This window comes from Anolis carolinensis, chromosome 6 (genome assembly GCF_035594765.1).
Source record: "Anolis carolinensis isolate JA03-04 chromosome 6, rAnoCar3.1.pri, whole genome shotgun sequence".
Classification (NCBI taxonomy): Eukaryota; Metazoa; Chordata; class Lepidosauria; order Squamata; family Dactyloidae; genus Anolis; species Anolis carolinensis.
This window is the reverse complement of record NC_085846.1, coordinates 118597415-118622268: the sequence shown is the minus strand read 5'-3', so window position 1 is coordinate 118622268 and position 24854 is coordinate 118597415. Positions and strand designations below refer to the sequence as shown.

General features: G+C 50.1%; 1 protein-coding gene across 18 annotated transcripts in view; it reads right to left on the bottom strand.

Annotated features, from left to right (window-relative positions):
* LOC100556014 (serine/arginine repetitive matrix protein 2) overlaps window positions 1-24854 on the bottom strand; it is a 170187-nt gene that overhangs the window by 38575 nt on the left and 106758 nt on the right. For 14 of the 18 annotated variants that reach the window (XM_062984494.1, XM_062984507.1, XM_062984503.1 and 11 more), the window contains 9 exons: window positions 24381-24512; window positions 19955-20071; window positions 18589-18726; window positions 18222-18314; window positions 17233-17349; window positions 16667-16774; window positions 14352-15332; window positions 13843-14028; window positions 8530-12618 (listed from right to left, as the gene is read on the bottom strand). In XM_062984494.1, coding sequence (XP_062840564.1) covers window positions 8530-12618; window positions 13843-14028; window positions 14352-15332; window positions 16667-16774; window positions 17233-17349; window positions 18222-18314; window positions 18589-18726; window positions 19955-20071; window positions 24381-24512 — 5961 coding nt within the window. The remainder of the gene's footprint in view (window positions 1-8529; window positions 12619-13842; window positions 14029-14351; window positions 15333-16666; window positions 16775-17232; window positions 17350-18221; window positions 18315-18588; window positions 18727-19954; window positions 20072-24380; window positions 24513-24854) is intronic. The other 4 variants (XM_062984500.1, XM_062984499.1, XM_062984501.1 and 1 more) reach the window with 4 other exon arrangements.

Below are 24854 nucleotides of genomic sequence, written 5' to 3'. Positions count from 1 at the left end.
ATGCCCCACTCCCAAACCTTGCTTAAGGGAGTCTAGCACATTGAAGGTTATGGGGAGGTTGGTGCAACTCATGCTCTTTTGTTCTCAGCGCAAATGAGGCAGGCGATGGCTTTACGTGGAAAAATCAGGAAGCTTCACTTCTCTGGATATCCTGGACCAAAAATCCTTCTCCAAAAAGTGCAATGGCAAGGGAGAGATCCTGACCATGGAAGGAATCGTTTGAGGGGTTTTTTAAAAATCATTTAAACATCTATTTCAAAACCCCTTTGTGAGGGATTCGGCAACTGCTGACTTCCACAAAGTTTAGAATAGATATAGAGACGAATACATAAAAGAGAGTACATAGTAACTTTTCCCACGTTTTTATGTGTGGCTGTTTAAACATTTGTAAGCTGCCTTTAGCCTCAGATCTAGGGGAGAAATGGGATACAAATGAAACAAAAATAAAAATATGTGGCTTTGCTTTGTGACAGGTTTTGCTTCTCGGAAGATTTTTCTTAGTGTGCAGCTACGTTGCAAACCAGGAGTTGGGTGGGTGTGTTAACAGCAGCAGCTGTAGAGAAATGCATGGGAAATTTCTGCAAAGAGTCAGGAGTAGAAATGCAGCTAAAAAGATGCTGCGAAGTGGGAAAAGGATCCTTCATGCAGCTGGAAGGAGTGCCCTTAACTGGTACCATGGATGCTGAAACTTTCATGAAAATCCAAATTTTGTTAAAGGATACTTGCAACCTAACCACTCAGTTGGCAAATATTTGGGGAGGCTAGCCAGCAAACAGAATAAAGAGCAGCCTTTCATATTGCAATTTTGCAGATTTAATCATCTTGATGCAGAGCAAATACCTGCCCTTTCAAAAGCAATCCCCTCCCACTGTCCCAACCACAGGCTGAGGTTTCAAAGGGATGCCAGTTCCCTGCAAGTTGTTCCTAAGGAAAAGAGAAGAATAAGACGACACAGTGCTGCTGGAAACAGCTCCTCTTTTCACACCACAAAAGCTTGACTGTGCTTGTCCTTTGGCTTTTTTTCTCCATCTCATCTCAGCAGACTGACCTCAAAAGCATTGTGTGAGCACCAAACACGGCACTAAGGAATAAAACAAGCCGCAATTGAGAGAAAAACCGGTTGGCGGGGAACAACGCTATAGCTGGCAAGACAAACAGCTTTTTGCTTTGCCACTGGAAAAGGGAAAGGAAGGGGCTGACTCTTTTGGCTGTCACACCAGGACAGTCTTCCACAAAGCAGAAAAGACCAGCAAATCAATCCGGTGAAACACATTTCCAGCAGCAGAAATGTCCAAACCCGTCCAGCCCCCTCTGGGGGTCTGGGCTGCCTTGAAAGCTGCAACTCAGCAATTATTCCTGCAACTGGTATTTCTAAAACCTGGAAGTCAGACATACCCAGCTTAAGTTTTGGTTCAGGGTGTGGCCCCTCCCCTCTTTCCTGGCACCTGGAAGCACTCTGGGTGCCCAAGCGGTGCCCTCCTCCTCTGCCCCCTCCAGCCCTGCTCAGCTGCGGCATCCCATTGTTCTGTCTATTCTCCAGCAAGCCCTCTCAGTCGCTGCCCACCCTCCTGCCCACTCTCCGCCGAGCAGCTCCTTCGCTTGCCTGCTCCCCCGGGGGAAGAAAATTTAGCAACATACCGGCGTCACGTGGCCTGTCTCCTTGCTGGGAAGATGGAGCGTGCAGTGCATCGCTGACCTGGATTTCTTTTCTTTCCAGCGCAGCAGGAGCCACTCTGCCAGGCTCCATCTCGTTGCCGATCTTCGGAGAGCCGGGGAAACTGGGCTCATGGACAGCATGGCTCTTGGTGCCCCAGGCCAGCTCTTCCTCCCCTCTTCCGGCTCTGCCGTGGCTCCCGATCTCCGGAATCTGCTCCAGCTTGATGTGGTACTGCCCGGGGCTGGCCGGCTCCCTCTTGCCTGTGCCACTGCTGCCGTCCCACTCCTCTCTCTGCCTGGCAGATGGCTCTTCCATGGGGAGGAGGGAGGGATGCTCCTTCACCGGGAGGCTGGGCGGCTCAGCATTGTTCTGTGTGGTGGCGCCCGGGCTGTGGGCAGATGTTTGCTCTTCTGAGACAGTGGCCGACCTTTTCATTGGTGCGCTAGGCTTACGGGTCATGGGGCCCGCTGCCGCCTCACTCTGGAAAAGGCTGCCACTAGGCGACACCAGGCTGCCGAGCAGGTCTTCCCGAGATGCGGGCTCCGGGTATTTGTCTGCCAGATTTGGGGCTTGGGGGACAGACAAATGGGAGCACTCCGACATGGCACGCCTCATCGCCTTCCTTTGGTGCGCCCCTCTCTGGAGGAAGCCTCCCTCTACCTCCACTGAGCCCAGTTTCTCCTCCGTTTCGGCTACGTACCTCTCCTCTTCCATTTCATGGCCGTGGTTGAAATAGTCGCCTCTGAAGTCATCGTGGGCCAGCTCGACGGTGGTCATTGGGGGTCCCACCTTGGGCATGGTTGGGGATGAGGCAAACCCGCCACACTGGACGTAGCTGTCATTGACGACTCCTACCACACTGTAGGCGCCCGACCCCTCTTTCTTCCCTGGAGCCTCAGGGCAACTCAAGCCACTCGGCGCCACAGGGCTGAAATTGGGGTTCCAAACGCTAATCTCAGGGTCTTTCACATACTTGTTGGGTTCACTCCCCAGCAAAGGCTTCTCCAGCTGACATTTGGCCACCTCCGCTGCCTCCCCCGACACCTTCTTACCTGCTGCCTTCTCCTGATCGGTGATGGCTTCGTTTTGTAGCCGCATGGACTCGGCTTGCCCCGCCTGGAAGCCAGCAAGGTCCCTCAGGCCCCCTTCAGAAGATGGGAACGTATCCGAAATCAGAGACCAGTTCTCAAGGTGACCTGGGGCCGCCTGGTATTTCTTGCCTTGAACCTCGATATCCCTTTTGTCCTTGGGGGTCGTTTTCAGCTCTTTGTCCAGCTTCCCTTCAAAGAAGCAAAGCTTGTCTTCATCTGTGAAGCCCGTGCTTTTCACCAGGCTGTCCTTAAGCTGGCCCCCTGTGTTCACATTCAGCCCGATCTCGTGGAGCTTGCCCTCCGTCCTCTGCCATTCAAATTCGGTTTTGCCAAAGTCCTTTTGTGCCTCCGCGCAGTGGAAGGCTTCCGAAAAGGTCTCCGGGGTCTTGCCTTTGCACAGCTGGCTGTATTCAGAGAGGGGTGCGGGCGGCTGGTTGGAGAGAGACATCTCTGCGCGCTGCTTCTCGCTTTCCTCTCCGCTGAGCTGTAACACCACCCAGCAAGCAAGCCAGGCTCATAGGCAAACCGATGCAGTGACGACACATCATGCCCCCTCTGCTCATATTTAGAAAAAAATCCCCCGGCATCCACAAAGCTGTAGTGCTTACCCAAATATAGAGCAACAATTTTAGTTAGACCCTTCAAGAAATTACAGGCACTCAAGGCTTCAGTCCTTTCCTGCACATAAAATGGAAATTTCATTTGCAAATGCATACCTCACTACTGCCCAGTGAGATGCTCCACTCTCATCTTTTCCGAACAGTGTGATGAAAAAGCCATAGGATGTGATATGGGCAAGACAGTTCATCAGCTCCGTTCTTCATGTTAGTCCTCCCAGAGTATTGCAATTCTCCTTTATTTAGCAGTAGACGAATGAAACATTCCAGAGAACTGAACCAGCACAAGACAAAACACCTCGAGAGAAAGAAGCCCTCCCCACCCCCATCTCTCTTATCCAGAAAACAACCCAAAGGAATGGTCCCAACTGTGGCAGAGGTTCTGGACCAGAAAGAAGGCGTGTTGGTCATGAGATGGAAAATCAAAAGACACCCATGGAGAGTTTTTCAAAACAATTACTCTTTGACCACCTGGAATCTGAGTCTCCAATAGGCACACTATTCAAACAGTAAAATGTCTCTTTCCCCAAAGAAGGGGAGCAACTGCAGCTCCAACCTCAGATGCAGAGAGTCCCAGGAGAGCTCCCCACGTCTCCAGTTAACAGGGTCAGACAGTAGGGAGACACAGGGTCCTGCTCTGCCCGAATCCCCAGGGAGCATTTCCTAACGGAGTAGAAAGTAACAGAAGCCTAGATGGAACGATGGCATGATCCTAGTGTAGGTGTGGGCAATTGTGGCATGCCCAGAGGCTCCTGGCCTCTCCGAGCCACTTCTGACTATACTGGATGGTGCTGGAGGACAGTGTGGGCCCCAAAGAGCTGGAGGGCCACAGATACCACCCTAGTACAAGGTAGTGCCTCCTCCATCCTTAAAACCAGCCCAGCACTTTTTGACCGCATGGCTCCTGTGCCAAACATCAGCAGGCCTCTCGGAAGAAGACCCTCAGTGGGTTCTGCCCAAAGCATCCTGTCCACCTGTCCACCTAAAAGGGAAATCTTTGATTCTCTGGGATTGCAGCTTCCATCAGCCCCAGGCAGCACATGCAATGATGCAGGACAATGAAGGATGCAGTCCAACAACTTCTGGGGATCTGCATTGTTGCAAGGCCTGTTATGCAGGATAAATTTACCGATGGAGTAACTTCACAACACTTTGACCTGCTCCAACCGTCCTTTAGTTCTGAACACAACACACTAAAAATGGATTCATTGGAGCAAGCCTTCTTCATGTAGCCCAATCTGGTTCTTGGCCATCAAAGAAACTGGGTGCCATTTTCTTTATATTTTTATATCTCTTCTGCGTGACATAATCAGCCCCCACATTTACAGATTTGGGGATTTGATTGTTCAGTATTAGAGTAGGAATTTCTAGGTCAGGCATCGGCAAACTTTAGCCCTCTGGGTGTTTTGGACTTCAACTCCCACAATTCCTAGCAGCCTACTGCAGGCAGCAGATGGTCTGCAGCAGTGGCCACAAGCTATTGGCTGACAATTCATGGAGTTTAAAGGAAAAACAAAAACAACTGTAGTTGGTGGAAAGAAATATGTGGCTGGTTCCTAAACCACTAGAGAAAACCCAGGCGGTCCCCTGCATCTTCCATTGCACCAGCCAAGGAACAGTACAAGCAAACTGCAGAAAGGAAACTTGACTCCGTGAATCTGCTCTCAAGAACCAGCAACTCTTGGTCTTGAACAGCCAGGCCAAAACGAAACCACCAAGCAAGACCTTGCAAAAATGAAATCAGACTTCTCGTGCCACTGGACAGCTGCGAACATGAGGCCCTGATGCTGACAAGGATTCTCAATCCCATCTGCCTGGCACCAGGGACACTGCCTGGAAGAGAGGGAGGCCGCCTTCCGCCATCCACTTTGCAGCAGCCACAGCTCCCGCGCCTTCATTTGCCGGAGTATTTTTAGACTCCTGAACTGCAACACGCCCCCTCAATTGATCCTGCTGCATGCAAAAATACCAGGCAACCCACCCTTCCCCAACCCAGACGTCGACTCCTTGCGTTTAAGTGCAGGGTGGAAGGCAGTGTGACTCCAGAGGAGGGTAAAGTTGGATTATGCTTGACTTCATGACATTTCCCAATCACCACCCACAGAGATGGGCTGAACACAAAGGGAGGGAGGACTCATGTATGAGCCTTGAATTGCACGCAAAGGTTAAAAACCGGCTGCCACCTCCAAGGGCCAGCCCTCCCCAGCTGCGCTTGATGCCATGGAAGGCCAGCAACCATCCCACCTTTGGGGGTGGATACACACACAATGCAATGAAAGTGAAATGCTGTTTGGGGAGTATGGGACCTACATGCTCAGAGAAAGGGGGCAAGGAATAATAGAATCAGCAAAAATAGGCAGCCTGAAACAATGGTAATAATAATGAAAAAGGCAGGAAGTGGATGTCACAAAAGCCTGAGGGAAGATGAGGCTGGGAGAAAGAAGCAGAGGTGAAGGAAAATATCCATAGGCTTGGGGGGGGGGGGGTCACAAGAGCGATCTGGTCCAGCCCTATTGATAAGAAAGGGCTCCACACTATGGGGCTTAGAATGGAGCTTTGGAAGGTATTTGGGGAGCCAAGGAGACCATAGAAGTATTTTCCAGAGCAATGAAGTGGGGCTGAAATAGGATCTTCACCCCAATCTGATTTCCTTGAGCAACTCTTTGACTTCCAAGTCTAATCTATGCAGGTCTTTCCTTCCTCCCTTTCATATGGAGACCCAAGGCTTTCCACTGTGTCAGCAAAGGCCCTAAAAATAAAGAGGGCCCTAGTAGAGGAGCTTAGGGCCACACTCTCAGAATGCAGCCTACAGTTTCTGCTGCATGTGCAGATGGATGTCACATGTAGCCACACAGGCCCGGATGACTTAGAAATCAAAGCAAAACCCAGCACAGGATGCCGGTCCTAACCTGCCGGCTCTCCCCCCCGCCCCTTGCCCCAGCAGCCTCGTGTTTCAGCAGAGAGGGATGGACCACTTTACTCCTCAAACAAGCGGTTATCTTCCACTCAGTGGCTTTTGAAAGACCTTGCAAACAAACTGTTTCAAGCAGAAGAGCCCTTTGCACTCGTTTCCAAGGCAACAGCACCTTCCGAGATGATGGAGGCTTCCCAGTGAGCCCACCAGGCACGTGTGAACGCCAAGGAAGGGTTGCCGTCGCCAACCAGATTGATCCGGACTATCAAAGACATTGGATGGCAAGAACCCCTTCAAGAGGTTTTGTACCCAAGACTTGTGCCTCCCTCACCAACACAAATGAGTAATAAACCGTCATGAACAGGGAAGCCATCTTGCATCAAGAAACACAACAGCATAGGGCTGGAGTGTGGCTGTTGAGCTGAAACAATCAAATAAGGGCGAAAATAAAAACCAGTTCTTAAAAGAAGATCACTGGGAAAATGTGGAAGAGGCCTGTGCATTGCACCCATACGAGGCAACCAGCAAGTGGCAGGGGGTTTTTTAACAAATGTTTGTATGCTTGTAGTTGTTTTTATATTTTCCCTGTGAATATTTTAAATTCTTGGGAAGCTGCTTTGGATTTCACTCTTGGGAAAAGGCAGCACACAAAGGCAGTAAGTAAATAAACCATTGAACTAAGGGTCTAGGAAAGTAGGGTTCAAATTCCCAATCAGGAACCAGCTGGCTGACCTTTGGCAAGTCACACTTTCTCAGCCCTTTTCTGATTTGCATCTGCCTCCTACATATGTTCCCACCCTTTTTTAATACAGCAAATCACAAGGAGGAAAAAACAGCAGTGTGAAAAGGAAAAGGCTTGCCGCAATTCCATTAAACACCTTCCCGTTTGCACCCGCATGCAAGAAACACCCTTATCCACCCCGGCCTCCCGGGAGACCCACCGTCAGGCAGAGAACGGCACTTGCTCCAAAATAGAACTACTATGCAGGTTACACAACCCTCATGAATGATACACGACATTCACAAAACCACAGCAAAACATTCAGGACAGCATCACTCCAACTTTTATTAGTCAGTCCAAAGTCCTCCATGCAAACCAAGGCAACCAAACTCTGCTGAGTGGCACCAACCCATCTACCAGGAAAGGGGCCCCAGAAAGCAAAGGGAGCAAGGGATCTGGAAGCTGATCAGAAGGACCCAGTAGGTCCAGAGTCGACCCAATGCAGCCTCTCTGCTTTCACAAAGAGCAGTTGAGCCCGGCCCAATTGAACATGCTTTAGGGAAAACACCAGCGCTGGCTGGAGAGATGCCTTTTTAAAGTGGATGCAAACAAATGCTTTGTTATAAAATTGCTTAAAAAACCCTTAGTAAAATATAACTTGGTAAAGACTAAACAACCCAAACAACCGACACAGTGCCGACAACGATTTTGGGGGGGGGGGGGGGGGGGAGAGATCAAGTCATATAAAATGGACACAGTTAAGTGGTAAGACACATTCTGTTGTTTAGGATATACACATATATGCATATATACATATATATTTGTGTCTACTGAGATGGAAATAATGTTGAGCAGACACCTTTGAGGATATGCAGAATTATCATCTCTTGACTGTGCCATTCATCTAGGAAAGATGGCCTCCTTCCTGCATCACTGTTTTGGGAAGGCCACTTGGAAGGGGATTCCTATTCCTAATGACCCTCCCACCTTCCTCAGACATCCCACAAGAGCCTCTTAAACACTTAGCTGCAAGCTGCTCTCCCCACAGATCAGCAACCCTATGAGGACAGAAGGGGATTCGGTTGTGAGGCTTTGGTCTATGGACTACGGCAAATGTGTGTGCTTTATTAGCAGAAGGCCTGAGCGAACCAAGGCCTCAGCCTCAGGTAAAGGGAAGACGTCATGAAACGAGGGGCCAAGCAGTTCCCAGTTTGTAACCCAAGTGAATAGGTGTACCAAATACATAAACAAGGAGAAGCACACAGAGAAGCTACGGAGCTTGGCTCACAATGTCAGTTCTTCCAAATCTGGCCGTTAGTGCCGTGAAAACAGGCAAGCGGAACCAAACAGGCTCTTTGGAGGCAAAAAACAGCCAAGACACAGTCATGCCGGGTACCGTTTGTGCGCTGGGCGCAGGATTAACAGTTAGGTGCTCATGCCAACCTGCCAACATGGAGCAAACTCCCACACACAAGCTGTAGTATGCATTATTGCCGGCAGGCAGGCAGGCCACAGTGGCAAACACACACCTTTCTCTTGCCTGTGCAGGGAGGATGTGCTGTCAGCTTTGCCCGGCCTTCTCCTGCCCGGCTGGCTCACCGTGACCCTCTGTGTCGGAGGAGGGAGTCCTCTTGACTTGGTGGGTCTCATGTAGCCTTTCATTGGCGGAGGGCCTTTGGCTCTTGCCTCCTTTCTGGGCTCTTTTTCCACTTGGTCACCCTGGTCGGCCGGAGCCTGCTGGATCAAGACGCAGCCCTCTCCGGAGTCAGACTCAGGACTCTGTGCTTCTTTTGGCTCAAGCGCCTCCTGCAAATGACCGGCTTCCTCCTTGCTGGCTGCTTGGGCTAGTGGGCTGAGCGTTGGCTCCTTCGCATCATCAGGCTCCAGATGCTCAGAAAGGTCTCTGGGTTTGTTAGCAGGACCCGCTTCCTCTGCATGGACATCCTCTGGGGCCTTATCAGCCTGAGCCTTACTTCCTGAGCCATTGAGATGTCCAAAGGACTTCTGCTCTGCTGCTCCTTCCTTGCTTTCTGCTAATATCTCGGCACTACCACCCACGAGGGCAGCAGTCAGGGCCTCAAGCGTGGCCGCTTCTTTCTTGCTCTCCCAAAGGGATGGTAACTCCACTGGAGGGAAGTTGGATCCTCCTCCAACAAAGCTGCCTCTTTCTGTTGCAGCAGCACCCATCTTTGGCACCACCTCCACTGGCAGTTTGGTCAGACCACGTCCAGAGTCTTGCACTGCATCCAGGAGTTGTTCCCCTCCGCTTTCCGATGGAACAGAGGAGATGGACAGGTCCTTTCCTGCTCCAGTATCCGGTGTGAGGAGTCTATCCAATGGGGGCCGCTTACCTCTCTTCCTCTTCTCTCTGGTTTCATCACCTGCTTTCATCAAAAGGGAAGCCTCCACAGAAGCCTCAGGGCCTTCCAGCTTTGCCAAATTCTCTTGAAGTTCCTGCTGATCCTTCTGCTCACTTTTGCTGGCATCCTTTGTCATTTCAGGAAGAAAAAGCTGCCCCTTGCTTGGGTCACCATCCAACTTGCCCTCTAGGAAGGGGCAGCCCAGTCCTTGACTTTCCTCAAGAGTGCCTGATGGAGCAAAGGGTCCAAAAAAGCGTTCTGTATTCTCTTCCCAGTGCATCCGATGCCCCGGAGGAAGGCTCTTGATGTTCCTGTTCTCATCCATGAACTCAGTTTCCCCCATGGGATACTCTGGCCCTTTGCTTGGTTCTGCCTTTGCCTGAAGAGTCACAGACCGCACAGGGCCACTTGCAGCCTTTTTGCCTTTCCGGTCATTGCCACGTTTGATGGGCCTTGCGCTGGGATCCTGTTTGTTTGCAAACTCTGAGCCGCTGCCTCTTTCCTCCTTGTTGCTTCTGGGGGAAGAGCGCTCTTTTGACTTTGCCTCTCTTTCAACTTCCAAATCCCGACCTGCTTCTTCCTGGGCCCCCAAAAGAAAGGGTTCTTCCAAACATAACTCAACTTTTCTGCCTTTTCCCTCTCCTGCACCTACGGGAACTTCATCAAGAAGCGATCCGGCACTGGCTGGGACAGAAGCTTTTAAATGCTCCAAGAGATGCTCAAATTCTTTTGCCTTTGTGTTCTCAGTTGTAACCATCTTATGACCCACAATCGCTAGTTTAACTGGCTCTGGCTCTGCCTCCAAAATGCTATGAATTTGATGGCCTTGCCCTTCCACATTCTGTTCCTTTGGCTCTTCCGGCACAAGCTCAGTGTGCAATTTCAGGGTATCTATTACATTTTCCACATCAAACCCAGGCTTGGTTTCCTGCCCTTTTTCAGTGAGAGGTGTCTCTTTGACTTTAGTCATCAGCTCTGGCCTGAAACTGAGTGTTTTCCTATCAGAAACAGGGGGCTGCTCAGAGGAACTGCTTCCTGTGGCCATGCTCAAGGTTTCATTCTTCTTTCCCTTGCTTGTTTCCACCTGTTTTGTAGCAGGAAGCTGTGCTTGACTTCCCCAAGACGGTTCCATTAATGGGGTTGCCCCAGATAACGGGTCTTTATCAGCAGAGCCCATATCTTTACTTATCTCAGCACCCTTGATGGGCTGATTCATATCAAATGTCTCCAGGAGGAATGGCTGCTCCAAAGGACTTCTCCCAGACTTCTTGCTTCTCCCATCACTGCCCCTCTTTTTGGGTTTGCTCATCGGAAACAGGGACGCAGGATCCAGGATGGGGGGGCTCTCTAAAATGGGGAGCCTTTCGCCTGTATCCAATACGGCAGAGCCCTTGGTCTGCGCACTCGCCTCAAGAAATGTCTCTTTACCTGGCATTTCTGAGATGAAGGGATATGCTGAGGGAGGGAAGTCAACCCAGTCTTCGGTCGGCCTGGTCGGAGCCTTAGACACCTTTTCCTCTGCAGGCGCAGTTGTGACATTTTGCAGCCAAGCTGCATCTCCGGCAGTTTCCAATGGCTGGCTGGCAGTGAAGAGCCCAGTCCCTGCTCTCCCATGGCCTGTGGCCTGTTCAGGGCTGCTCCCTTCAAACTGAAGTTGCCCCGAGCCGTTCCCCACGTCCAGGAAGAAGGAAGGCCCGAGGGAGCTTTTCTCCGCAGATCTTCTGCTCTTTCCTTCGCTGTTCCTTTTCTTGGGCTTCTCTGCCTGTCCTCCAGAGCTAAGAGGGGTTCTGTTCTCCACTGCGCTGGAGAAGCCCACCTCTATGCTTTTGGCTACAAACTCGGCTTCCTGGGCACCTGGGGCCTTGCTGGAATTGTTCTTGCCCTCCAAAAGGAACGCTCGCTGCTCCGAGTGGTTCTTCACCCTCTTACTTTTCCCGTCGCTGCCCCTCTTTTTGGGCTGGTCGCTCCCGGTCCTGGACAGGAGCCCAGCTGGCTGTTCCAAAGGGCTGGGGCAGGCTCCCTTGTTTGTGTCGGTGAAAGGGACCTTCAGACCCTCAATGGGCTCAACAGGAGGAAGGGGCTTGGCTGAGTCGGACTTTGTTTCCGAGAAGGGGAGTGATTCTGCAGAACCAGCATCAAGTGTTTCACTTTTGGCTGCACTGCTCTCCTTTGTCTTTGGGGACGAAAGCGCCCCCGAGGAGCCCAATGTTGGCGGAGACTCCCAGGCAACAGGGCTTCTTGGCTTGGGTTTCTCTGGGGAGCCTCCTCCCTTGTTCGTTTCGGCAGCTTGGGCTTCAGCAGGAAAGATAGTAACTTCTTTGCCGGACACTTCACACTTTTCCTCCTCCTCCTTTGGCTGCTTGGACAAGCCTTCTCCCCAAGGAGCCGGAGCAACATTCTGAACTGTGACCGAAGGCTTGTCCTCATCATTCTTGCCTACCTCAGTGCTGGTCTGCAAATCAGGGTGCAGGTCCTTGAGAGAGGGTCCTCCTGACTCCGTGCTTTTCCCAAAGGGAGTTATTCCCACAAAACTGGCAGAGCTTCCTTGCTTATTCTGCTGAGCCTGGTGTTTCCGCTCCTCCTCCTCAGACGATGCCTTCTGTTTGCTTTTAGACGGAAACATTAATCTGTCATCACTCATCACTTCCACGCTGCCGAATCCTCCTGCTTTTGCATCCATCCCAAGTCTGGAAGGGCCTTCCATCTGCAGGGGAGGTTCTCCTTTGGCAGTAACCGGGTGAAGGCTCGGAGTGTCTCCTCTCTGCTCTGAAGAAGCCTCCTTCCCAAGCATTTCTGCAGAAGGACCAAAGCAAGCCTTTGTGCTCTCGGGGGGCTCAGGTTTGTGGGGTTCAGAGGTACACGGAGCACGCAACTTTTCAGCATTGCCCTCCAAGGTCTCTGCCATCCTTGGCTGCTGGCTCCTTTTCTGTTTGGGTTTCTTCTTCTTCTTCTTCAAGGCTGCCGACGCTTCCAGGTCCCAGCCCTCTCGCAAAACGTCCCTTGGGGCCTCCCCGAACTCCAAGGGCTGGCTAGCTGCCTTCCTTGGGGAAGCCCTGCTCCGAGGGGACGTCCCAGCAACAGGGCCATATTCCGCCATGGGAAAGGGGTCTCCTCCTCGGTCGTGATTCTTCTGAGCCGGGAAACCTACAAGGGGCTCCTCCAGGGCGTCTGCCACTGTCACTCGAGGAGATTTTGTTCTGCCGAACCTGTGGTGGTCACTGGGCTTGTTAGCTTGTCTTACTTGGGCCGGAGGAGCACCTGGAACACAGGAAGTTTGCTCAGGAACCAGAGGATTCCTCACTAGGACCCACTGCATTCAGGGCCCCAAGGTCTTCTTGGGGCCAGGGCCAATTCACTCCTGCCTACCCTCACGCCATCCCAGGCTCCACCACAGCATTCCTAAAGACATCTATCTTCATCAGAATCCTTCCAAAATGGCAACTGGAAGTGATGCTGTGTCACTTTCTGTAGCCATTTTGCAAAATATTCCAATGAAAATGGAAGTACTTGTGGATGTTAAGTTACTTTCTGCATGGGGCTGAACATGTTTTTACTGCTTAGGGGGGAGGCACTCTGTTAAAGTGCTGGGAAAAATCCACAAAGAATTAAGCCAAATTCTTTTTTTTAAGTGGAGAGTTGGAGTTTCAGGGGCCTCAGAGGGGAACAACAGGCAGCTCTTTACCTGTCCTTGGTCTGTAGCTGACTGTAGCATCAACTCCCATCATAACCGCATCGTTTGGGGGAAAGGGAAGAGTAGTAACTCATTGCACTTTATACTTCATTTTTCTCTTACAGTACCAATATATGTTACAAAATATCTTAAGACTTTTTCTACAAAGGATATTCAGACAACGGCTTTATTGCTTAAGGATAGCAGACCATAAATCTTTTCTAAAACTTCTTGCAGGGTCTGCTTTACCTCTTCCCTTAGGTAGGAAAAGGTCAGATGCACAGCAGGAGCCTGAAATAGAGAACTTGTCTTGCAGGAAGGGAAAACATTGGCAAATACAGGTATGGAAGGAAGTTGGCACCAGTGGATAAAGAAGCCAGATAGACAAGGATATGATAAGAGTGAACACTTCTACAGGTTCAGAATCTCTGGCTGTTGCTGGAAACAAAGTGTTTCTTCTCCGGTGTAGTGGCCCCCCCAGCCCTCTCTGCCCAAGATGGACCCCCAATTCATCCTCCAGCTCAGCAACAGTACCACTCTGTATTTAACAGAGAAGCTGGAGGACGTAGCAGATGGAGGACACGGGATTTTGTTCCGGACCTTTGCTACCAGTTTAATATTAGTAATGCATTGAAGGGTGTCCACTGCGGGGCTGAAAAGGGGGGAGCAAACAGGAGGAAGGGTGAAGAGTAAGATGGGGCAGATCCTTAAAAGAGCCACAGAAGATGGAGGAGAATCACTTTGCAACGGGATGAGGTTGGGAGGCAGGTGCGTGAGGTGGAGCTCGACTTCCCCTTTCCCACCCCATTTACCTGCAGGTTCTGGGGGGGCCTTCTCTGTAGCCGCCTTCTCTGTAGCCGCCTCTGCAGGCTTCTCCGGGCAAGGCGCAGGCGCTTCCTTGGCCTTGGCTGCTTCCAAGACAATAGGTGCCGGCTTCTCTGGAGCAGCCTTTTTGGCCTCTGCCTTGGACTCTCCTGGGGGCACGGCTTCTTTCAATGCTGCCAGAAACAAAAGCAGAAAGGGACCACAATAAGGGATTTCTCTATTGCTTGCCTGCATGGTCAAAAGCACAGACAACACCATGGTAAGCATGACTTTACCTCTCGGCTTCACCCTGACTCCCAGAGAATACTGGGCAGACTACTGACATGGTCTCGGTATGGCACTGGGACTGCTGTTTCCTTTCCTAGAAGCCTGTCTCAGGTTAAGAATCTAAATATTTGAGAGGGGGGCAGGCTCAAAGAGAGAAGGGAGGGGGTCTTTCCTAGCTGCCAGAAAGAGGAGGAGGTTCCCTGTGGTAACCAACCCGGTCCTTCCTTACCTGCAGGTTCTGGAGGATGCTCCACAGGTTTGGCTGGCGGCGGCGTCGGCGACAGCTGCTTCGGCTCCTCTGGCTTCTCGGGAGACACAGCGGGAGCCGTCCTGCTCTTCTCCTCAGATTTCTCCAGCCCTAGGAACTGCTCCACTTGTGGGCTCGGGGAGGAAGGGGTCTTAGCCTCCGCTCTAGGCAAAGCTTTGCTCTCCTCTGGCTTCTCTGCCTGTTTGGCCGCAGAAGGAGACTTGCTTTCCTCTGGCTTCTCTGCCTGTTTGGCCGCAGAAGGAGACTTGCTTTCCTCTGGCTTCTCTGCCTGTTTGGCCGCAGAAGGAGACTTGCTTTCCTCTGGCTTCTCTGCCTGTTTGGCCGCAGAAGGAGACTTGCTTTCCTCTGGCTTCTCTGCCTGTTTGGGCGTAGAAGGAGACTTGCTCTCCTCTGGTTTCTCTGGATGTTTTGGATGAGAAGGAGATTTGCTTTCCTCCACTTTCTCTGTGTGTTTGGGGGCAGTGGCGGCCTTGTCCTCTTCTGCTTTCTCTGCCTGTTTGGGAGGAGAAACCTTCAGTTCTTCAACTTTCTGGGCAGGAGAAGTCTTATCTGCGGGAGTGCCCTTGGCCTCACTGGCCTTTTCTGTATGTTTGGCTTCTTCTGCTTTGGGGCTGGGCAGTTTGCTCTCCATTTCTTTTGCAAAGAGGGCGAGGGAGGGCTTACTGTCTTCTTCCTTCTGGCCGAGAGGTTGGGCCGGAGCTGGCTTTTCCTCCATTGCAAGGCCGAGGGGCGCTTTACTCTCTTCCGACTTCTGGCTGGAGGAAGGCTTGCCTGCGTCCTCCTTGCTGGGAGACAGGCAGCCTTCTTCCTTCTCCTTGTTCTGGCCTGGGAAAGGATTGCTCCCTCCGGGGTTTCCCAGTCCAGGGGAACTGCCTGCACCTGGGGACGTGGCGTCCGTGGCCTTTGCTTTGGGTTCCTTAGTTCCAGCTGCTTCAGGAGAACCTGTTCCAAGGAGAAGGAGAAAGAAATGCCTTTTTCCAGACACCGTCTGTTTGCAGTTTCTTCTGCAAAGATCTGACAATGCCTGGAACCAAGGGCCCATGGCTCATTTGACCCTTGTTAGTTGTTACTTTCAAAATCTTAAGTGGTTTGGGCCCATATTACTTATAGGATGGCCTTGTCCCATATAATCAGCCCATACGCTCAGTTCTTATGGGGGACTGAGCTGGTAACTGCTAACCTGAGGACTTTTTCTTCAGCTGCGCCCAAATTCTGGAAGAACCTGCTGGAAGGGCTCTGACAGTTGAGCGTGCTGTCTAAGTTTAGAATAGCATTAAAGACCAATCTCTTCCAGCAGGCCTATCCAGATGGTTTCTAAATGTTGAGCTTTTAAATTATGAATTGAGGCTGCAAAGAAGAGAGGTGAAGAGGCAGAGGACCAAAACGTCTCCCCTTGTTCCTCTTACTACAATACTATTTCCTGTGCATTTTTGCCAGTAGGTTATTTGGCACTTTATCCTCCAAGATTGAGAATCAAAGCCCTGTGAGAAATGGTGGAGCGAGCAGGACATGTTTGCCTGGAGAAGGGAAGACTTAGAGGGATGTTAGCCATCTTCAAGCCTCTGAAAGCTTCTCAAAGGAGCAAACCTGTTTTCAGCTGCTCCAGAGGACAAAATCTAAACTAATGGATTCAAAGTGCAAGAAAGGAGATTCTGAGTAAACAGGAGGGAGACTGGGCTGTTGTGTGTTTTCTGGGCTGTCTGGCCATGTTCCAGAAATATTATCTCCTGACGTTTCGCCCACATCTATGGCAGGTACCTCACCACCTCTGAGGATGCCTGCCATAGATGTGGGTGAAACGTCAGGAGAGAATACTTCTGGAACATGGCCAGACAGCCCGGAAAACACACAACAACCCTGTGATCCCAGCCATGAAAGCCTTCAACAACACAGAAGGGAGACTGTAAAAGTTGTCAACGGTGGAAAAAGCTACTTCTGAAGATGGAGGCCTGTTCTACACTGCCATATAAAATCCAGATTATCTGCTTTGAACTGAATTATATGGCAGTGTAAACTCATATAATCCAGTTCAAGACAGATAATGTGGATTATCTGATTTGATAATCTGGATTATATGACAGTGTAGAAGGGGCCTGATTCTCCCTTGCTGGAGATTTATAAGAGTGGCTGAATGGCTATCGGTGCATGAGATTTTAGCTGAGGATCCCTAAACTGGCAAAACTGCCCAACCCTCCACTTTTTTTTTTGATTCTGTGACCTTTAGTAGAAGCCCCCAAATTGGTAATTCAGAAGCTCCCAGGCCAAGTGAGGCTCACCTGCTGGAGACCCTTTAGGCAGAGGGGATTTGTGGCCAAACGATGGTTCGAACCCCACCAGCTCTTCCACCGAAGGAGCAGGACCTGCACCAGCCGGAGAAGGAGGTGCTGCAGAGACCGATCCAAAGAGAAGGTTCAGAAGAAAGGCCCGATTCTTCCCACCACCCCTTTGATAATATTTGGAAACAACAAAAAGCATGTGGCTCTTTGCTGCTGAAGGGGAATCAGACCCAGACCCATCCATCAATGCAACTGCATGATCAACGCTCGTACAAACAGAGGCACACTTGCACATCTATCCACATGCCAGGAGTAGGAGTTCCATGTAAAAGAGAAAACCCTCCTGGCCAACAACTGCCACAGCCCACTAAGTGAGCAAATATCAAACCTCATATCCCCCCTAGCTTGATCTACAAGGATCATGGTGCTAGAACTGCACTTTGTGGCAGGATGTGCCCATTTCTGCTTCACCCAGCTACGCTATTCACGCACCAAATGGGCGCCTCTGCAAGAGTGGCAGGATGAAGAGCTGCCCAGATGTCAAATCCATCTCAACTTGCTCTTACCTGCGAACGGAGACTGCTTCATTTCAGGCAGTTTAGGCTGCCCCATGAAGTCGGCCAATCCCGCAGAGGGGCTTCCCAGCCCATGCATCGCTGACATGTCAGGGATCTGGCTGGGCACTAAAAGAGAGGGATACCACTTACACAGAGGACAAGTCATGGCCACCAGCCATATCTGCGCTTTTGACTTTGAACTACTCAGAGACCTAAAAAGCATGACTTTGGCACAATATGGCATAAAAAATGGATCATGGGCTACAACAGCCATTGGAAGGTCTAAGGCAAAGAAGTGTGTGAGTGAGAGAAATGTGGGCTCCCCACTTGTGTCACCGTCCACTCTGTGCATCATCCTTTCAGCAGAGCAGAAGAGGAGCTGGAATGCTTTTGTCCATGGATGGGAGCAAGAGGGGCAAAAGGATGGAGGCAGGTGGGTGGCACCTGGAGGTCTCCGTGGATGCAAACATTCTGCATCTGACTATAAGGACATAACTAAACACTTCTCCAATTTCAACCCCCTCAAATGCCGGCCCGGGGGGGGGGGGGGGGCTCAAAGGCCAAAAAAGGGGGAAACCTGGGAAGGCTCTGGTTGTTCAGGAGGAAGAGAAGGCCCAGAAAATAATGTATCAATAGGATGGCAGTTTACAGCTCATCTAAAACTCTGAGACTGGAACTAGGACTACTGTCAAGGAACAACATCCACAGGTCCACTCAGTACTGCTTTTTTTAGCTGGTTGCTTAAACTTGGGCATCCCAGATGTCATTTCGGGAAGCAATCTCTGTGGAAAACCAAGGAAACTATAGCTGGTCCTTGCAACCATCTTTGATTCAAAAGGAGTCCACATGGCATTGGTTCAATGACAGCAACCAAGGGAGCAAGAGATTGAGTGGAGGGCCATGTGCAAGATGCATGATTTGCTGTAGGGTACCAAGGCCTCATCCCAGTGTGTCTGCCACACAAAACGGAGAGCAGCCTCTCATCTCTGCGTGTTTACCTGGAGGCTCAAAGAAAGGTGCTCCCTGCCCTCCCATGAAGTGCTGAGCCCCCATCCAGAAATCTTCAGGAGGTCCCACTTCTTGTGCAGGTGCTGCAGGGGACAGTAAGCAGAGACACAGAGACCCATGGGGAAACATCCCAAAAGGTGCCTGCATTTTTATTTAAAAGGCCTTGGTAGCCTTGGTAGAGGCCCTCTGGCAACATCCTCCCATTCCATAAATCCGCAGGTGGTGTTGCTTCTACCAACCACCTTGTTCATCCCATCCCACCCACCCCCACAAGTCCCCAGGTCTCTATGGGCCAGGCCCCTTGATTCCCCGACTCTGCTCATGTTCCTGGGGGCAGGAGATCCGCGGGAGGCTCACCTGCTCGGTTCTGGTTTAGCCGCGTCTCTGCCCCCATGTCTCCGCCCATGAAGGACAGTGGGTCAAAACCGTGGGCAGGAGAGAGTGGGGCTCCCAGGAGGTGGGGCTGCTCAGGGACTCCCGAAACTCCGAAAGGCGCTGGAAGAAACAAGGGCAGGTTGGGCTCTGCTGGTGGTTACACTTCCCTCATGGGTTCTTGCTACTGAAGGAAAACTCAGCCATTTGGCAGTGCAACCGACAGCCTCATTGGACAGATGGACTTTTCTCTGTTGGAAATGGAGGCTGGACGGCCACCTCCCAAGGATCCTTTAGCTGTAGATTCCAAAAGGATGGACTACATGGCCCTTGAAGTTCCTTGCAACTCTGTGATTACATACGACCTAGAATGAGGCTCATGCGGGCATGGAGAAGTCAGGTCCAGCAGCCAATTCATAGTAATACACAGAGTGGCTTGTTCTTTGTGGTGCACAGTCTGTCAGCCCCAATGGGTTGCTGTGAGGTTTTCAGGCTGTATGGCCATGTTCCAGCAGCATTCTCTCCTGACGTTTTGCCTGCACCTATGGCTAATGGTATCTTCAGAGGTTATTCAGGAGTTCTTCACTAGCCCTTTTCTGGGGTGACCCAAAGACTCTATAGGCTACCAAAATAAATGTCAATTTAAAAAATCCAAATGGCCAAACATGGGTATTTATTGATGCTAAACAGCAGAAACCCATTTAGAAGGCAATTGTACCTAAGCAGCAATGCCTCCTTTTATCTTGGCCAGGAAAAAAGGTTGGTCTAGGGTTTCTAGAGACATCAAGCGACACAGAAGCATCACTGGGGGCTGAGGCAGCACTTTGCCCACCTCTGAACTAAATTGTTTTCCAATCCCAAACCCAGAGAAGAGATGGCCAGTGCTAAAGCCCCAAAGGCATCTGTGGTCCATTCCACATCTTTTTCTTCTGTCTGCAAAGAGAAAGGAGGGCTGGAGATCCTGAAAGTGTGGTGAGTTAAAGACACAAAGGGAAGGAGACACACAGGTATTTAATCCCCATAGTAAGGAACACTTTGCTCTGAAGTTACAACTTTCACCAAGAGAGTCAGTCGAGAGGATTTCAACCCACCCACCCACCCCCCAAGAAGCCCATCTATGTGGGGGCGCAGCAGGCATGCAGGTCCTGAAAGTCCGCAGAAGTTTAGGGGGAGAAAGAGGTCCAGTGAGAAAGCGGATGATGTCCCTCTCAAACACTTTCTTTCCATAATTAATGTGAGTTTCAAAGCAACTGAGGAGGAAGAAAGATGTCAGCCATGCAGAAGAATCCCTTAGTGGCACTTGAAAGCGGGAAGAGTTATGCAACGGATAAGGCACAATGGGGAACGGTACCAGGGCTTTCTTCGCTGGAAGCTCCAAAATACCCCCCGAAGGGCGGTACGTTCATCATTTCCTGGGGAAGCAGCAGCAGGTCAGAGAGGACGTCCTCCCGGTTCATCTTGAAAGGCTCTAGAGGACAATCGGCAGGGTCAGAGGCCTTTTGTTCCAGCCCCAGGGACAGTGGGGTGGGGTGGGATGGGGGTCATGAAGCCTGGTCCTCCTCCCACAACCCACCCTTCTTCCTGTCTCCAGGACCTGCAGTAGTGGGCAACTTCTTGAGGCTATGGGGCTTCACTGGGCTCAAGGGAACCTTGGAGAGCCTGACCTCTTGCCACTCTCACCAAAATATCTGTCTCCCTCCAATGCCTCCATGGCTAATTCTGTCATGTTTGGTGACATCACTTAGTCATTTCAGGCTTTCTCCCAAAAGGAAATGACTTCCAGTCAATGTGTGATGACCCCAGTGGGCACAAAGGTCTGAGGGTGACCAAAAGCAGAGCACAATTGCCCCAATGGCCCCAGCTGGTACTTGGAGACATTCAGGGGCAGCAAAAATGGGGGGAAGTGTTGGTCCCTGGAGTGGCAAACACAGCTGCACTTTCCCTGCCCCTGAAGTAAGGCCTTATTTAATGGGCAAAGAGGAACGCAGGACCACTTTACTCTGGAGACTGTTTTCAAGATGAAGGAAGAAAAGAGGTAGTTACATCCATCTGTCTTGTCTGCCTCTCCTTTCAATGCCCAGTCAGACACAACAAGAGACCCAGTGAGTGAAATGGAAGCCACCCAGGGGCTTCATGTCCCTTTTTTTCCTGCTCACATGGGAGCCCTCAGGTTTCTATCAGACCACCTCCTGGCAACTCTCTGGACACAGCCAGGCACCGCTTTCGCCAAGGGAAGTCACTGGCTTTGGGCAGAAGACTCGGGGCACAACCCATGGACAGCTCGTGCTGAGTTATGTAATGCCCTATGATTTAAGAGTTTGTTTACCAAGAGTGGAAAGGGAAGGGGAGATCTGGATTTTCTGCTTCAAGCACCAAATCATACTGGGTCAACCCTAACTTTGAGGAGATTAGTGAGCCCACGAAAACGGCGCAGGACTCCTGAAATGGGGAGGAGCAGAAACTTTGGTTGGGCTCCCAACATGCTACGTTGGTACATCTTCACATTCTGAGGTGGAAACAGAGACGAAATGCTGAACTTTAAAAAAAACCTTTTTCTTAAATCCCAACGACTATAAGGAATCCTGGATTAGAATAGGGTTCATCATAAAAACTTCTCTAGTATTAATGCCTCGCCTTATGCATCTTATGGCATGATCATGTTCAGGTATTGCATCTGACCACAGCTTTTTCCTGTATACCACCCTGAGACCTTTAGATAGAAGAGAGGTTATAAACAATGTAATAAAATAAAATGTAATTAACAGCCATAATCAGGATGGAGAGAGGAAAGCAGCCATGCCGCCTTCTGCACAGGTCAGGGCCTCATAATTGATTGCTGGGCCGGCTAACATGCAAGAACCATTGATCCACATGAAAATGGCTCCAGGAGATTCCCTCTCTCTTCGGAATGCAGCCCAATTTGACAGAACCTTTGACAGGAGGGGGAAGGATGCCACTCACATCCAGGGCTGATTTCTCATAAAAAGCACATCAAGAAAAGCATCTGCATGAGAGAGAGGCGCGTATTTGCAAGCAAGTAATGATGTCCAGCTCCTTCTTGACAATCTTTAAACCTGGTTCCTGTCCACACATCCATCTTTTTATCTTGTGCCAGGACTCCCCTTGTGCCCTCCATTGGGCAGAAGCAGATGAGTGACGTGGTGGCCTCCTTGCGGTCCAGACAGTGTTTCCAAAATGAGCCCTTCATCCAGGCAGCCCGCCAACCTGCCCAAGTGACAGCACATTAGGCAAAGCCGGCCGAGAACGCCTTCCATGATAAGCATCCATGATTATGCAATGAAGGGACACAAATACAAGGAGAAGTGAAAGGTTGTGCAACTGGAGTACAACAGAGGGCAATGGAGAACTGTGTTGGAAGAGGACCATGTGAGAGTAGCCCTTGGTTGTTCACTACCATTGTTTGGACACTCAGGCCTCCTGTTCCTTGGTCGTCCCCTCCAGTGTCAGCTTCTTAATTAGTGGGCATAATATGGAGTTGCATTTCTACTTTGGGACTATGAAACTAAAGAGCTCCACGCTGAACAGTTATTTTGAGACAACAGCTTCTGTGTAAGGAACTCTGAGGTGCTTGGACCCACAAAAGATAAAGTAACTTCCGTGACTCCTTGGCCATTCCGACGCTTCACTGAAGGAAGAGAACAATGACTGTTCATCTGCTCTTCTAATTGTTTAGGAAGTGAATGAAAGGCAAGTTGAAAACAGAGTATAGGGATTCCTGCAACCCGGAAATGCAATCTCAACTTGCCAGGCGTTTCAGGAGATGTCCTGCGATTGTTCCCTTGGTTAATATGCAGAAAGATGGTGGCCACAGAAAGCAAGAAACCCATTTTGGAGGCCTAAATGAAAGCTATCCCTACACATCAGCAACCAACTCCTATCCCCAAAGCCTCTTTCCATTGATCACAGCAGATACTGGGGAGCTCCACTTCTACTTTAACTAGAGCTGCTGGGAGATATAATGCAAACAGTATCTGGAAGGCTTGGCATTCCTACTCTTTGTCTTCGTAGAAGCATTGCAGACAACTTCCTCCCCTTTCCCTTGTTCTTCAGGTGAAACAGAAGACTTAAACCAGCTTTAAAAAAATGACACTGAGAACAAATTGATTCTGTGATGCCATCATACACCTCCCGTTAATCCTTCTTTCCCAGCTCTGCAAACCAGCCTCCACAAGATCTTCTGAGCCAACTGTAGTGTGAAATTGAATTGAAAAGGGTTGGAGAGAGTTCCTCCTCACATTGATAGCCATAGGTAGCCACATGGATATGATGCAATAAGCTCCTTGGGAGGAAAGCAGGAGGGAGGAAAGAATGACCCAGCCCATTGTTTACGCCCCATGACACACCAATTCACACCACCGCTCCTCATGCAAATGCTCCTGCAGCAGAATTGCCCCCGATAGGCCTGTTTATTACTTATTAATGGGATTATTAATGCAAAGGAGAAACTCGCAGGGGAGCTGGGTAATGAGAGGAAACTGCACACTGCGGAAGGCAGGTCATTCCAGAGGCAGTCCTTTCCTTTCATGTCTCTTGTGAATCTGCTCTGGCAAAACAGTCACCCACTGAATCTTCCGAGGTATCCTCAAGCATAGTTTCAGATGGAGGAGACCCAAGTTTTAAGGAAAGGTAACCCTACAGATTGGGGTGATCAATGCGCTCCTATAACCAGGGCAGACAGAACTGAACTGAACCCTTTTATAATAAGCAGGAAGGAATCTGAAGGAATGCAGCGTGTTTTGATAGACAATCCAACACTGGAAACCAATGCAACTGAAGGAGGTGGGCAGAATCTTCATAAACTGTGCATCTTCAAGTGCTTAGGGTATCTCCATTCATTTAATGGGATTTTCTTGCACAAGGTTTGCCATTTGTGCCTCTGATATTCCTGGTGCTACTCACCAAGTCTAACCCTGCTTTGCTTCAAAGGTGAGAAGGGATCTGGTTCCTTTGCGGTATTAAGACAAGGCTGTATATTTGGCTAATTGTCATCACATCAGCTCTGGCTTCATGAACAAAGACCCCCAAGTCCATCAACCTCAATCGTCATGGGCAACTGTGTCTCCCTTGACGGGCTCCATCCACCTGCAATGCATTCTTCCTCTTTCTCTGCTGCCTTTTATCTTAGCAAGGACTGCAGTCTTTCCCAGAGAGCCATGACTTCTCATGAATCTTCACTTCACCTGTTACTTGGATTGGCAGAGGTGGCAGTTCTAAGCCGGTTTTCACAGCCAAAGCTTGTGAAGGAGAATCAAAAGTGCTCCAAATACGTCAATCTAAGGATGCTGCAGCAAACCAAGAAAGGGCAAGCAACTGTCAAGGAGCACTTTGCGTGCTTGGAGGATCCTCTGTGGGATTCCTGGCTGAAGTATCTTGATTACTTCTCACGCAAAAGATAATTAACCCTTTACCCCCATAGTGGGCATCAATACCAACCATCAGCAGCAGCAGAGAAAGAAGCCTTGCACCAGAGGGAAAATCCTGATACCTAACAACCACCTGGACACTGTTTGAAAGGGCTTTCATATCTGGAAAGTTCAGTTTCAATGTAGGCCAGTTTCTACATTTCCATTCCTGAGAACCATCACATTTAGGCGAGATGTCTGTCTTTACTCTGTGACCACTTCATGCATCATTGTATTAATGAAGAAGATACAGGACGCAGTATTGGTTTCACTGAAAAATTACAATGACAGACAGTTCTAAGCTTCATTTCCCATTAGGCAAGGCTCAAGTTGTTTATGGTTATTGCTGCTTACCTGTCACATCCATGGGCTTAAAGGCTGGCTGTGACTCAAAGCAGTGGCCTCTGTCATCCATCGTCCACGAGTCATTGCGGTCCAGAAACTCCTGGCAGGACATCTTTTCATCCATGATCTTTCCTATGGACACTGGAGAGAGAGAGAGAGAAAAAAAAAGGAAGGAACAAGACCGTTATTAATGAGCAGGCAGGGCTTGCTGTTGTGATGTGATGTGTGCTTTCAAGTTGATTCCAATTTACAGCTGTCCCACCATAATGTTATCTTGGCAAGATTTCATCAGAGGAGGCTTGTCACCATCGCAGCTGAAAGTGTGTGACCCAGTGGGTTTCCAGAGCTGGGCAGGGAATAAGACTAGCAATGGGACTAGTCAGGGATCCTGAAGTCAATTGCGGATCCAAGACTTCCAGCAGATATGCAATCTGGCCTCCTACCCTAGGGAAATGGTTTAAAGGGGGGGTTGTGGTAGTCCTA